Source organism: Sceloporus undulatus, chromosome 2 (genome assembly GCF_019175285.1).
Source record: "Sceloporus undulatus isolate JIND9_A2432 ecotype Alabama chromosome 2, SceUnd_v1.1, whole genome shotgun sequence".
Classification (NCBI taxonomy): Eukaryota; Metazoa; Chordata; class Lepidosauria; order Squamata; family Phrynosomatidae; genus Sceloporus; species Sceloporus undulatus.
Genome location: NC_056523.1, coordinates 192,182,434 through 192,197,492, shown reverse-complemented (window position 1 = coordinate 192,197,492; position 15,059 = coordinate 192,182,434). Strand labels below are relative to the sequence as shown.

The following is a 15,059-nucleotide window of genomic DNA, read 5'->3' as shown; positions in this document are numbered from 1 at the left end:
TTTAGGTGGTTAGGTAGAAAGGTACAAGGAAATGGATTACACTTAGGGGAAGCTTTGTGGTAGCAAACCTAGATTATATCTTTGGGAAGCATCTAGTTCAGTTATTCAGAAAGACTCTGCAACCAAGTTCAAGGGCTAGGATTACCTAGATTGGAAAGGGCTGGCTACTTTTAGTAGTACAGTACAAGCTGCCATGCAAAGTCAGTGTTGCCAAAGAAAAGAGTACTCAAAAAACAACCTCAAACCAATGCTTTTTCCTCCTGTGGCTACATGTACTTACACTTCTTTTGTCCAACTGGTTACAAAACACTATGCTTATTTTTTCAGGAGACAGAACTGTAGCTGAGCTCCTGCATGAGAGGTGTAGCTATACTCCACTTCCTAATTAAACCCTAAAACCCAGCTTTAAAACCAGTCAAGCTGCCCTGAGCAAAGAGATCTGTGGTGCTGGCAAGTGGGGTGCTGCAAAATGATGTGACCAGTCCCCTCCTGTCAGCAAGCAACAAATTATGATGAGACTATGCAGACTTCCTGCTTCTGTTTCTCACACCATTGCTGGCTGGCTGATCATGTCATCCATCCTGTAGTATCATGCTCACCAGCACCACAGAACTCTGCCACATGGGGTGTCTGGCTGGGTTTTAAAGGTGGATGGGATGTTTGCTGTTACAACAGTGGTGCCACAGTTATGAACATGAAGTCATTACAAGATCTTAAGTCTAGCTTGTGACAAAATTGCCTAACAGGATCCTTGCCAAACAATTCTCCAAATGAAAGCAGTAGTTTCTTTGTGAGGTGCACAATAGCAGAGGGCACTGTATATTCTTCAATCGGCATAAATAGGCACACAAAGGACCCGAAAAGGCAGGCCAAAATAAAGCTGCTTCGGGTCACTTTGGAGGTATGCTGTTTAAATGAGACACACATCTTAAGAGGCCAGAGGCTGTGCCAATGCCGCACTCTAGTCCTTATGACTGGAACATGGCTTTGGCACAGCTTCTGGCCTCTTAGGATGCATGCATCATTTAAACAGCGTATCTCCAAAATGACCCGAAGCAGCTTTATTTTGGCCTGTCTGTTTGGGCCCAAAAGTTAGTATTCGCCATAATCCTTTTGTTTCTGGTAGCAATGAGGAGCTGCAAAGCCTTCAAGGTGTCACCAGTCTTCATAGAGAGGGAGAGAAAGCTGAATGCAAAATCCACTTTTGTGCCTAAAGATGATGCATTCTGATGCTCATGTAGGTCCTGCTAAACTATTTAGACACCTTGTATCCCTCAACAGGTTCTGAATCAGAAGCGGTGCCTTTAAATACAAAGCCAATATTGTCAGGCTCCTGAAATCTGAACTTCATTGTACAGTGGCCCCTTGGTATCCACTGGGGTTTGGTTCTAGGACCACACCCCGTGGATGCTCAATTCCCATTATGTAAAATGATGTATCCATTATTTAAAAAGTGGCAAAAACAAGGGGTTTTCTTTGTAATATTTTGAAGCTGTGGATGGAGGAATCTGGATATATTTGTGGAGCACTTTAGTTTTGCCACAGCTTGGTTCTTGTTCCACTGCAATGTATGGGAATGAGTGAAACACCAGAACTGCAAGAATTCCTAATGAGTGTACAATAGCAATAGCCCTTTCCTTCTGTAGTTACAAAGCAGTTGTGGAGCAGCAGCACCCCTTACCATGCTTTTCTGACTCATGCTCTGAGAAAGGAGGCAGAAGCTATTGCAAATCTTTTAATGAAAAGTCTTAAATTCAGTCCCTGCCAACAGCACAGGGGGGCTTCAGAACAACCACACGCGCACACACATATATGCTCCCCTAACACTGGCACACACAGACCACATCCAAATCAAAGGCCATGGCTTTTTTCTCTCAAACTGCAGTGCAAGGAAATATTCCTGTCTCACATGTATGACATGCATGACACCAAGTTCCCCTGAACACAACTTTGCCTTCAAGGGACTCCCTGGGGTAATGCTGCACCCAGAGGTGGTTTTTCAGGCCCAAGAGGTTTCAAAACTTCCACTGAAGGCTATGAATGGAGCATGTAGAGGGAGACAGAGCTCTTAACTGCCGATACTGTTGACTGGAGTGAGCTGAACCTCTTCTGAAACCAATAGGATTTACGTTCAATTTAATATAGTTGAAATCTTATATCCGAGATGCAAGTTATGTCTGGGCTGGGGGCAGGTTGTATGCCTGGCTCCAGGCATGTCTTTACTACACCCCCATGCTTTTCCTTTAGTTTACTTCTGAGCCCAAACATTTTTGGTGAAAGGCTATAATGTAGTGCTGGGGTGGGAAACTGAGAGGATAGGGAGCTGCTAGGAGATGAGGGTGGGGGGTGGAGGGAGGCATGGACTCCCAAATGCCCTCCATGAGCTATTGAGGGGCCATTTTAAGACCAGGAGAGGTCTTTTTTTCAAAACAGGAAGTGAGTGGAAGTAACTTCTATTTCTTAAAAAGGTCCTTTTCTGGGCCTAAAATGGCCCAGGGGGTTCCAGAAATTAGCAAAAATGCCCTCCACACCCTCTGGAACAAACTGAGGATCATTAGAATGGCCTTGGGGACTGCACTTTCCCCACCCTGATGAAGTGACTTTCCTATTCTGCTGTAGGACTTCAGCTCTCAGAAAGACTAGCTAAATATGGCCAATAGTCAGGTATTCTGAGAGCTGTAGCCCAGCATCATCTGGGGACCTGACTAGAAACCACTGGTGTCCTTTTTGCTCCATTCTCTTCAGTCTTTCACCACGCACAGCAGATAGGCTTCTTCCAAAAAGGCACAAAGTAGCTTCTGAAGTAGCTGTTCTCTCAGCCTTAAAAGAAATCCAGAAGCTCATCACAGGTAGCAAAAGTGTCAAATATAAATGTAACCCCCCCCAGAGGGGGAATTGCAATAACAGCTTCAGACAGCAAAAATTCTAGCTGCACAGAGATGTACTGGAAGGTAGTCACACAAATGCAAACATACACTTAATTTTCTTCTTTTCACCCCAGCTACAGTAAGGCTTGAAATACAATACACAAACACTAGGATATGAAGAATATTATATCTTCTACCCATCACAAAAATTGGGGTGGGAGGAAAAACAGCAATTGGGGGAAATTGTGGAGATAGGGACCAGAAAGTATAAAAATTCCTTTTTACTATTGCTCTTTAGAAAAGTAATTTCTTCACATGAAGAAGGGCTAGAAACATCTTTTGTAATAGAGGTGATTTTCATAATACCAAATTAAGAGCAGATACTTGTAATTCATCTCTTGGTAAGTATAAAACACGCATGCTAGAGACCATAGCATAATACATCAAAGCAGCAGGGGAAAGGATTTGCAAATGCACATGGAGTGGATGAGCCCTATGGGGCCATGTTTATTCCATTAGAATTCATCACAATTCTCAACTATCCTTCCATTCAGTGCCCGTGAGGTGCTAGAGGGTAAACAGCCAGTTAAGAACTGAATTCCCCACCTTCCATTTTACTACCTATAGAATTTACCACTGCTTTTTTGCAGGCTACCAACCAATCCAAATAGCTGCACCATTGAACATCCAGGCTAAGGCTGTGTAACTTTGCATAAAATTTATTGGTTTGCATAATATTTGCTGAAGAAAGGTCACACTTCCTTGGCATAGACCTCTGGGCAGGGGAGGAGCACACATTAGGTCCACTATAGAAAGGCTCAAACAGAGGTGATGCTGTCACTTCCAACTTCCTGCTCAAACATCTAAGTACATTTTCCAGTTATCCAAACCTTGTTCACACATTTCCCCTATACCACATTCACACATGCTAAAAATCTTTTCCTCTCGCACTGCTTCACATCCACTCTCGTGCCCAACAGGGCTGGGAAAACTGGGGGAAGAAATCTGCAAGAAGTTCCAAGACTTTTAAAAAAAGTCAAAATGGCTTCAGTCAAGGGCTGGTAGGGAAAGATGGCCATAAATCACTCCAGGAAGGCAATGTCTCAGTAGGAAAAAAACTGATGAGAGATCACGGGCATCTCCTGGCTGTGCTTTGGAACTAGTGCCAAAGCGACACCAGGGCTCTGGGCTTCCAGTCCACCATGTAATTTGCCAGCAGAAACAGCCTTTTGTCTCCAAATCCTGGAGTGCCCTCCACTGGGGAGGAAGAGCTGGGGGAAACAAAACAAAACAAAAAGCCCTGCTCTGCTCCATTGATGAGACAAGGCCCCACTGGCAGAGAAATCCTCATGAGCAGGGAGTCCCTTTACATCAGCAACCGGTCTATCTGGATGAGATTTGGCCTTAGGAGTTGAGCCATGGGTGCTCTAGACATTGGACGGCTGTGGCCCGCTCTTCTGGGATGAATTCCATCATAGGCAAGAGGAAATCTGTGAACTGGGCCGCCTGCTCGAGAGGCCACTCGTATTTCTCCACCAGGACTTCATACAGGCCCCAGTGCTTCAGGTTCTTAATGTGACGCAGTTCCCCTGAAGAAGAAAGGCAAGGAAAGGGAAAGGTTGAGGCTGGGCAGAGTCACCACTGGGAAGGAATTCAGCAACCTGCACACACTGAGAAAAGTTATACAAATTTTCTTATTCAGCTAGTAATGAGCAGGAACAAAATGTTATGCAGGGCACTAAAGGCCTACTTTCTGAACAATGGGCATCAACTAGCACTGCCCATATGTATTCAGGTGTATCTCCACAGCTGTAAGGGCTAACAGTGTATTGTTTTTAAAAAAACAAAAAAACCTCAAGACACTGAAACCTGTTTGACACCATATTCCTCTTCTATGCTCTTATAAATACAGCATAGACCCCTGATCCAGGCTAGTCTCTAGTTTCAAAGCTTGAAATGCTAGCCCAGTTGAAAAAAACCTCCCATTTAGATCAGGCCCTTGTTCCTTTGTACAAGCATAAATGAACAAGGATTGCACACGAGATCAAATCCTGTGTTACTTTAAAGACCACCATGGAGGTTATGATAAGTTTCTTGTGCATCAAAGCAAGCTCGATCCCCACCTCCTATAAATGGCGTGGCCATCATAGCCTTTGAGTGGAGAGCAGAGTCCTTCCCAGCCTCTCATTTTTCTGTCCTTGTTTCATCCAAAAACTTAATTTTATTCATTTCATCCATTTGCCCCACCTTTCACAACTCCACTTAGACAGGGAGACTCTGAACCCACTTGTCTCAGGATGTCTCTTCCAAACCACATCCTCAACACAGAAATATTACACTTGCCGACTTACCTCTCCGGTTGAAGTACTCACGCGAATAGCGCCCTGAAAGAGCAAAGTGTGGAGGGATGTCACCCAACAATTCAACAATGTGAGCGATGTGATCTGAAAGAGGGAAAACACCAGATCTATGGGGCTTGATATGGAAGAAACCTACTCTCTGGAGCAGAGGCACATATCATGTGCTCAAACCATGTTACAACCAGTAGCAGCTCAGGAGCTGTGAATGGGAGACTGCGCTCCAACCCCTGGCATCTTGAATGGTTGTGGAAGGATGAGGCCCAGGCAAGGAACACAAGATGGGGTTCTTCACAGTAACATTTTGTTAAAGAGGGTATGCGGTGACAAATGTATATGGTGATTTTGGAATAACACACCACTACAAATCTTGACCCATGTACCTTAAATCATCCCAAGCAAGTCAGTGTGGTGTAGTGGTCTGAGTGCTGGACTGGGACTCTAAGAGGGAAAGGTTCATATCCTTGCTCAGCCATGGAAGCCCACTGGATGATTCTGGGCAAGTCACAGTCTCAGAGGAAGGCAATGGCACAAACCATTATTTGAATAAATCTTGCTAAGAAAACCACATGAGACAGTCACCCTAAGTTGGAGTCAACATGAAGGCACAGAACATTGTCTCATTGCTCCTTCCATTTTAAAACACCTTTTCTTCCCTACATCCTTTCCTAGTCAAGTTTGAAAGTGATGTAGCAGAAAAGGCGAACTAGTGCAGGTGTCAAACCCTTCAAATTTCCCTTTTCCTCACCCCACTAATGCTCCAGCATGTCCTCTGGGAAACAGGTATCACCAGTGCCCACAATCTGAAATAATTCCCTGTCAAACCCAGTTCCCAGCATCACTCACACATTTATCACTGGTTCAAAGAACTAGTGATCTTACCTTCATCTCTGGTATAATCCTCGCCTGAGTGCGGTTCAAAGAGGTAATCACCAGTTGCCAGCTCAAACGCCTGTCAAAGAAAGAAAGAAGGGATTTACCAGGGGCATTATACGTACTCAGGATTAAACACATCTTTGGTGCTTTAAAAAATTCTCCTCTGCCCAGGGCTGACCCAGATTGAGGTGGTCACCTCAGGCAGGGGATTGAATGTGGCAGTAAGTGGCCAGAAAACAGAATGTATGTGCCACATGTCCCTAAACTATCCTGCTGCTAGTATCAAATAAGTTTTCATTTTCTGTCTGGTCATCTTTATATGCATAATGGGAACAGGTGCCATATTCTTTAAGTCAGACATCAAAATGTCTTGGGCCATCTCTGTTCTTCCTCATCCCTTTTTCATTTTTTTATATCAACCAATATCAGTACTCAAGTCCAAGATTAAATGAATCATGAATGTGGGACACATATAGTGTTTGGCTCTATCTCGCATGTCACCCAAAAAAGTTGGAATGACAAGGAAACCAATCAGGACAGCAAGGAACCCCAGGCAACAGGACAGAAGGGTTTGTGTAGCATTGCTCTGTAAAACTTTTTCAGGCAAGATTACTCTCTGGTGTAATCTGCAAAGGGATTCCAGCGCTGGCAGTACCCAGCCTTCCTGTTCTTTTTACAAGAAAAACTTGGAAGGAGCACCTGAATATTTGTCCCACGAGGAACCAAAACAACATTGCAAAGATGCACAGAAAGCTATTCTCAGCATGTGTGGATCATGCTGATATGTTGTGTGGACTTGTTTACACACCACCCAGCTGTCATGTAGTATTCACTTCTATACCTGACACGACATGTTTAAGTTAAGATGGTTGTGGGGACAAAAGTCACTCAGACTGCCTCCTCACTGCAGAAATAATCCAGGTTGACACCACTTTAATTGCCATGGCTATGAAATTATGGGAATTGTGGTTTTGAGAGACATTTAGCCTTCTCTGTCAGAGAGCTCTGGTGCCAAAACAAACTAGTTTCCAGAATTCCATAGCACTGAGCCATGACAATAAGTGGCGTCAACCTGAATTATTTCTGCAGTGTGGATGCAGCCTCAGCCAGTCTAAATCTTTTGAGATATTTGAACCTTAGAATAAACTACTTCTAATGCACTCTAAGCAACCCCACAGGAATTTTAACAATGTAATGAATAAGCCACATGAGCTATTTTAAAGAAGCCCCCATGTACAAGATGAGGCAAGTAAGCCAATCTTCATACAAGTCTACCAGGCCTGGCTTTTCCTAGCTTGAATTCAAGTTCCTAAAAGGGGTGAGGTTTAATGCAAGTTCTTGCTTTGCCATATTACTTTAAATCTGTGGCTACTGCATTACACACAAGACTGTCCATAAAGTAAGGATACAGTGGTACCTCGGGATACGAATTACCCAGCTTACGAATTTTTCGGGATACGAATAAATCCCATAGGGATTTATTGTTTCGGGTTACGAAGGTTTTTTCGGGTTACGAAAAAACCCCGGCGCTGTTTTCAATGGAGCCGCGGCAGAGCCGCGGCTTTTTTTCCATTAGCGCCTATGGCAATTCGGGTTACGAAGGTTTTTCGGGTTACGAAATTAGCCGCGGAACGAATTAATTTCGTAACCCGAGGTACCACTGTATTTAATTTATTCACTATTTAGCATTTAACCTATTCACAACTGCAGCACAGGAATCTGCAAGGAAAGTGAGAATGTAGCAAAGATAAACGACCACACTGTTATGATAGGAAGCACCATCTTCACCATTATCTTTAAAATAAAAAACAAAACAAAAGCTTGCAGAGCTTTTAAAATGTCTTGAGCTGTAAGGACCAGAATCATGAATCTGGAGCACATCAACTGAGGATCGATATTGCATGTTCTCCTTGTTAGTGAAGGAAGCAAGACTTTACAGAGTTCAGCAACAAGCAACTTTTATCTCAGAAAAGAGAAACTTAGCTAGGAGAAGATATCTTGCTAATTTCATTTCTTCTGTATCCTGCTTTTCTCCAGACCTATGAATCAAGGCAGCTGATATCACAAATATATAATAGACGGCAATAAAAAGTCACTGGCATCCTGTACCATGGGCATGGTGCTCTGTATAGGATGCCAATCACTTTTTATTGCAATCTATTGTATATGTTATCAACTGCCTTGCTTCGCAGTAAACATACAGTTTCATGTTTATCCTGCTCCCAGAAATCACCTTCTACAGCATGCTGCCACAAACATTTATATATTGGCTGTGGGAAAGGGAAATACTGTGCCCAGGTAGCACCCAGCAGCCCTTCTGCAGCCTGGAGAAGCAACATGGCGCTGCTCACAGATCTCTAGCAACTTGATGGAGACCTGGAAGTGCAATGATAGGTCTCCCTTGTTTTTAAACCTTGTATCTACTGTGCCTCTAATAGATAGCCCATAATACATAAAGTAGACAGCTGAGACTTATAGAACTGGGAGCCTGGTTTGATGGAAACAGTCTAAGAAAAAGGAAAAAACAAACAAAAAGAACATGAGTATACTACCCTGTCTGTTTTCCTTTCACAGGGCAAGAAGCAATCTAAGAACCACTTGGGGGTATGTTTTAAGGTAATAACATAAAGCAAAGTAATGAAATAAACAATCATAAAAGATAATAAATGGGAGATAGGGAGGACCTGAGAACATACCATGCATGCTGTGCTCCAAATATCAGCCGGGGTATTGTAGGTGGCACCAATTAGGACCTCTAGTGCCCGATACTGGCGTGTCTGAATGTCCTCTGTAAAATGTTTGTGCTGAGGAAATTATGAATAAGGTAAATATCCCTCTGGTTGACACAAGAACATCCAAATACACAGAAAAAAATAGCCCACACCTTGTATTTCACAGCCTTAACAAATAACAACCTAGTGAGTCTACCAAATTACTTTCTCGCCATGACCGCTGCTTCAGTACCCATTAAGTTGCGGGCTCACTTAATTTCCTTCTCTGTTTTCCAAAAAGGAGTCCTGCTCCCTTTCTCCCCATATGGCTGTTATCCATCCCTCATATCACCCTTGGTCTTTGGCAACGTTCTCTTTGATGCCAGCCGAATATACATACAGAGTGATAGAGAGACCACATTAGTCCAAGGACTATTGGAACTGGACATAGTAAAAGTATTTATACACTTCATGTACAGCCCTTTCTTATTCTAAGTAGAAAAATTTAATAAAAATGAATGAAAATTCACAATCTTTTTAAAATTATGAATGACAAGCAGAGGAGTAAACTTGGGATTCTTTGCTGTCAAATCGTCCATGGCACTAAAAGGAAACCTAGAAAGAAAACTGTGTTATAGGTTGTGTGTGCAGAACAACAAATTAAGAAGGGAAATATGCTTACCACCCAGCAGGCATTGCCTAGATCTGCTATCTTCACTCGGATTTTGTCTGCATTTTGGGGTTCTAAGGGGTTCACCAAGAATTCAGAGGTACCAAAAGCTGTTGAGAGAGTCAAAGTTAGGGAAGACATGTGTAAAAAAACAAACATACAAGACTTTAAGTGATATGGCAATCCAAACATGTAGTTTGCATTTCCCTTCTAAACTGAAAAGCCTAGCAGCTGTTTCAAGTGTTGTTTAGGAGGCTTCATTAGGAAAATCCCACAAACAAAATATTATAAGAAATTAATAAACTACATTACCAGACATATATAGGATCTATTTATTTACTGTTGGAAATAGGCTGCCAATAAGGGAAAAGAGAAGAGTATGATAGAAAAGATAAAGCTTTTAAGCAAGGTTGGCTGGTTGAAACCAAGGGTACACATGCACTGTAGAAATGATGCAGTTTCACACTACTTTAAGTGCTGTAGCTCTATCCTATGGAATCATGGGATTGCACTTTTACAAAGTCTTTAGCCTTCTCTGCCAAAGAATGGTGGTGCCTTGAAATACTACAAAACCTAGGATTCTGTAGGATGGTGCCATGACAGTTAAAGTGGTGTCAAACTGCATTATTTCCACATTGAATTTTGACATTATTTCTACACTGGTTTAAACCAATGACTATTTTTTGAAAAACCCACATTTTATAACTGATTATTCATATACTCTCTCTCTCTCTCTCTCTCTGTGTGTGTGTGTGTGTGTGTGTGTGTGTGTGTGTGTGTGTGTGTGGCTATTATTACTGTTTTCCAGCCCTCTTACTGGAACAATAAGTGTTTGTATTTAAACATTTTAACTTTTAACAGTCTATTGGCAGTTGTTCATTGTTAGATCAGTATACAGTGTAAATTGCTTCTTTCCAATCTCTTTATTTTACTGTGCAAGAAATGCCATTCAGAAATAAATCCTTCAGCTCCCATAAATTCAACCAAAACTACTTGCTTTAAAACAGCATTTTAAAAATAACAATTATTATTTAAGTTAGTGACTATAACATCTGAAATGCATTTTGCTACTTAATATTCTTGGTCCTATATTAATGTAGTCCTATACTCATATATATATATATATATATATATATATATATATATATATATATATATAATAGGCTATGAACTTGTAAACATATTTCCTGAAGTTTTATTGAAAGATAAAAATGTGTTTGATCAAGCATAAAAACATGTTTGATCAAGCTTTCTAATGCATACAATAATGTTTCACAGTATTAATTTAATAAGCAGGATTCATTTTTTTCATTAAAACATTAATGCAAAACCCCCACAAAACTATTTAATCCAAAAAAGGGGGGGGGGTTTTAAAAAATCTTGTTGTTTGTTTTTTTCCCAACCCTGGATTGAAGCTTCCTGACAGTGAGAAATCTTTGGAGTGTCACATGAGGTTGGGAGAATCATGGAAGAGAACTCTATGAGACACCATAAAGGTGGGAAATTACTGCTGGTTTGAGCTCGGCTCTAGAATCAGCCCAAGGTACACTATTAAGGTACATTACAGAATCATGAGGCTCATTTATTTAGACTGACAATTTAAGGTCTCTTTTCAGCTCAAAGTTCTTATCCATACAGGAGGTCAGACATTATGTGTCTGCGTGATCGGCTGCTTTGGTGACACCTCCTTTCCAGTCAGGGTCCAATTCAACAAGGGGTGGCAGTTCTGCTAAATCTCTCAGATGCAACTTTTTGAAAAATAATTCTCAACTTTACAATGACCGCAGAAGGATGCCCCATACAGAGCAACTCATATAGTTCTTGTTGAACGATGGATCATTCTTACACAGTAAAATTAAACGTGTGGGCTGTAAGAGTGCAATTTTAACATGGACTCAGAGTGTACTTCTGCTAATGTAACATTCAGGATCTTGGGGTGAGAGATAATGTTCATGCCAAGATAGAGGTCTAGGGACCTACAATCTCCTTGACATTAGATGCCTTGCCCAGCAGAGATTATGGAGCCAGAGGGTAATACTCACTGCTGGGAGAAAGAAGCCCTCCACGCTCCCGCTGGTTAGACACACTGGACATGGCTGAGCCAGAGAAGAGGGACCCTGAGAAGCCAGAAGTTGCTGAGTCTGGGCTGAAGTGGCGGCTGGCAGTGCCCGGAGGAGAATGGCCGTTGCAGCTGTCATAGGCATTGTGTGTGTAGAAACCAGAGGAAGATGTCAAGCTCTGGGGGCTGCAAGCTAGAGATCCCCCTGAGGGCTCTGTTCCTCCAGCTGTGGAGACTGAGATAGGGGTTCCACCCTGCAGCTCTAGAGAAGAAGAAAGAAAGATGACAAAGGTGTCTCATACGGTTTTTTAACCATGTGTGTGTGAGAGAGTGAGTGAAACAAACATAACTAAGAAGCAATAGAGAAGCAGTTGTTACATGACTGAGAAAAGTTATCCAAGGAAAAGAGGCATGAGCTGATTATCAAATAGGCAACCTTAACAGTGATTCCCAAAGTGGTAGAATTCAAAAATATAGCTATGTTAGTCTGTAGAATCAGTATGTAGAACGATGTCTTAGCACCTTTGAGACTAACTGAAAGAAAGAAGTGGGCAGCATTCCCAAACTTTGATCTTCCAGGGATTTTGGACTTCAACACCCAGGATTCCTGGTCATAAGGAGCCCTGGTGGCGCAGTGGGTAAATGCCTGTACTGCAGCCATTCACTCGAAACCACAAGGTTGCGAGTTCAAGACCAGCAAAAGGGCCCAAGCTCGACTCAGGCTTGCATCCTTCCGAGGTCGCTAAAATGAGTACCCAGACTGTTGGGGGCAAATTAGCTTACTTGCTAATTAGCTTACTTGCTGTTCACCGCTATGATCTTTGGAATAGCGGTATATAAATAAAACAAAAACAAATTATTATTATTATTATTATTATTGGCTATGATGGCTGGGCCTTTGGGGAGTTGAAGTCCAAAATAACTGGAGAACCAAAGTTTGGGAAAGTCTGATTTATAATATTAAAAATATCCAAAAATAAAACCTGTTCATTGCAATATTCACAAAACATACCAACTGGTCACTATGACCCCCAGTTCTCATGAGGTTGGCTTGTGTCTGCAGGTTGCATCATCTCACACTTCAGGATAGAGTTCACGTGATTAATGGCCCTCGCAAAATAAAAATCCTTCAGATAGACATAAGTCAAGGAGAAAGGTGTATATAGTGGGATTTTTTCATCTGCTGGGGTTTGGTTCCAGGATCTCCCATGGATAACAAAATGATGCTCAAATCCCATTAAATATAATGGCAGAACAAAATTGCGTTTCTTATATAAAATGGAAAATCAAGGTTTGCTATTTGGACTTTATACTTTTCTGGAATATTTTCTAGCCGTGGATGCTTGAATCCGTGGATAAAAAAATCAGTGGATAAAGAGGGCCAACTGTATATGATTTTATCTAAGGGACACCATTTTACTAAGCCATTGTGTTTAATGAGATTTGAACATCCTCAGATTTTGGTATCCAGGGAAGGTCCTGAAACGAAACCCCAGCAGATACCAAGAGCCTACTGTACCTTCAAGTTAACAGGACTGCCATGAGAACAGGTATGGCACCACAATATGCCAATGTTATGGCTGACCTAGAACAATGCTTTCTTAACCCATGTACCCAGAAACCACTCCTCTATCTCAGGTACATTGATGGTCTTCATAAACTGGACTCACGGAGAGAACTCACTCAAGACATTCCATCAGAGTTTCAACAACCTCCACTCTACCATCAATCTCATCCTGGAATTATCAACATAACAAGAGCACTTTATGAACACCACTATACAGCTACACAATAGAAATCTAAAGCACGACATTATATTGCAAACCTACTGACCGCTACATTTACTTGCATGCCTCCAGTTTCCACCCTGAACACACCACCAGATCCATAGTCTACAGCAGTGATTCCCAAAGTGGGCAGTACAATCCGGTGTGTGTGTGTGTGTGTGTGTGTGTGTGTGTGTGTGTGTGTGTGTGTAAAGATCCAGGAGGGCAGTGAGGGGAAAAAGGAGTGGTGGAAATACCTTTCAGTCAAAGGTATTAGTGTGCAAGAAAGACAAAAGGAATCAGAAGCCTTTAGGACCGTGACAGAGATGAAGGTTGCACAAAACTTCTTTTCAAGGTCCCTTAAAACCACTATGAAGCTTCACTGATGGATTTGTGTGATGGTGATCCTGCTCTTCACCTGCCTACGGGAGTTCATTCTCTTAGCTATGTCTTTTGCTAGCAGTGGCAGGAAACTCTTGTGAGGCTTGGGTGCAAGGTGTTGTTTCTGTGGCTTGGAGCAGTGCTATTCTGGGACTGGCTGACTGATTGGAGCAAGGAGTTAGAGTATGTAGCAGTGGGGGAGACGTGGCAACAAAAAAGGAACTTTCACATTTGGGGCCATGCATAAGATCTGTGAACTTTGCCGGGACTTGACTGGCAAGTTGGAGCTGCCCTGCTGCTCCTGCCTTCTTTCACCAGGCAGGCTGAGAGAAGAGGTAACAGAAGAAACAGTGGTTGTGTGTACTAGTGGGGGACACTTGAAGCTGTGTAGGAAAGATATGTCTCTGACAAAAAAAGGGGGGAGGAGTCTTTTGCCTTGGAGCAGCTCCTGTAAAAATCTCCCCTGTTCTCTGTCTTTGCCAGTCTCCAGACTAGAGCATGTGGCCTCTGTAAACCACCTATACACACACCAACTGCGCCTGTCTCTGCCCCAACAAAGATTGAGAGTTCTTCCTCACCAAGAAGATGCTTCTCCTTTTGCATTTGGTCACCTTGGGAGCAGCAACCAAGCAGTCGGTCAAGCAGTGACAGAGAAACCTCTTGCCTGTGCTGGCCTTTTCCACAAGGCTGGCGGTGGCAAGAGGTTTCTCGGCTGCTACTCAGTCAGCTGCTCAGTTACTGTTTACAAGATAACTGGGAGCAAAGGGAGCACAACTAAGTTTGGTTATTTTAAATTTGCAATAGAACAGTAGAACTAATTGCAAGAAGTAGGTATTGAGGGGGGTACTAATGCTCTCGCCTAAGAGGAAAGAGAGTGGCAGCCCCCAAAAATTTGGGGACCAGTGGTCTACAGCCTAGCCCTCCAATACAATTGCATATGCTCAGATCCACAACACCGGGATGCTAGAGTCATGGAATTACAACAAGCATTCCTCAAGCTAAAATACCCACCACCTGAATGAAGTAAAAAAACCAAATAAACAAGGTAAGACTTGTAGCCAGGACTACTCTATTACAGAACAGACTGAGGACAGAAAATGACCGAATCCCACAAGCTACAGCTCCAGTTGAGATCGCTCAAACATGTCATGAATGAACTACAATCTATTCTGGACAATAATGCTGTCCTCTCAAGGGTACTTGTTGGCAGTCCTTTACTTGCCTACAGTCTCCAAACCTCAGTTACTTACCTACAGAAGAACATGCAACACAGATGTGGACATCAGTACAAAGCCTTGCCACAAACCCAGATGCCAACTCTGCCAGGAAATTTCATCACAGGACCTAATGATATCACCCACAATATTAGAGG

The 15,059-nt window shown here is 42.5% G+C and overlaps 1 protein-coding gene across 4 annotated transcripts in view; it reads right to left on the bottom strand.

Annotated features, from left to right (window-relative positions):
- Positions 1–1,722: 1,722 nt before the first annotated feature.
- SRPK3 (SRSF protein kinase 3) overlaps positions 1,723–15,059 on the bottom strand; it is a 38,020-nt gene continuing 24,683 nt past the window's right edge. For all 4 annotated transcript variants that reach the window (XM_042451042.1, XM_042451043.1, XM_042451044.1 and 1 more), the window contains 6 exons: positions 11,524–11,802; positions 9,494–9,591; positions 8,797–8,904; positions 6,107–6,176; positions 5,219–5,311; positions 1,723–4,456 (listed from right to left, as the gene is read on the bottom strand). In XM_042451042.1, coding sequence (XP_042306976.1) covers positions 4,272–4,456; positions 5,219–5,311; positions 6,107–6,176; positions 8,797–8,904; positions 9,494–9,591; positions 11,524–11,802 — 833 coding nt within the window. In that variant the 3' untranslated portion in view covers positions 1,723–4,271. The remainder of the gene's footprint in view (positions 4,457–5,218; positions 5,312–6,106; positions 6,177–8,796; positions 8,905–9,493; positions 9,592–11,523; positions 11,803–15,059) is intronic.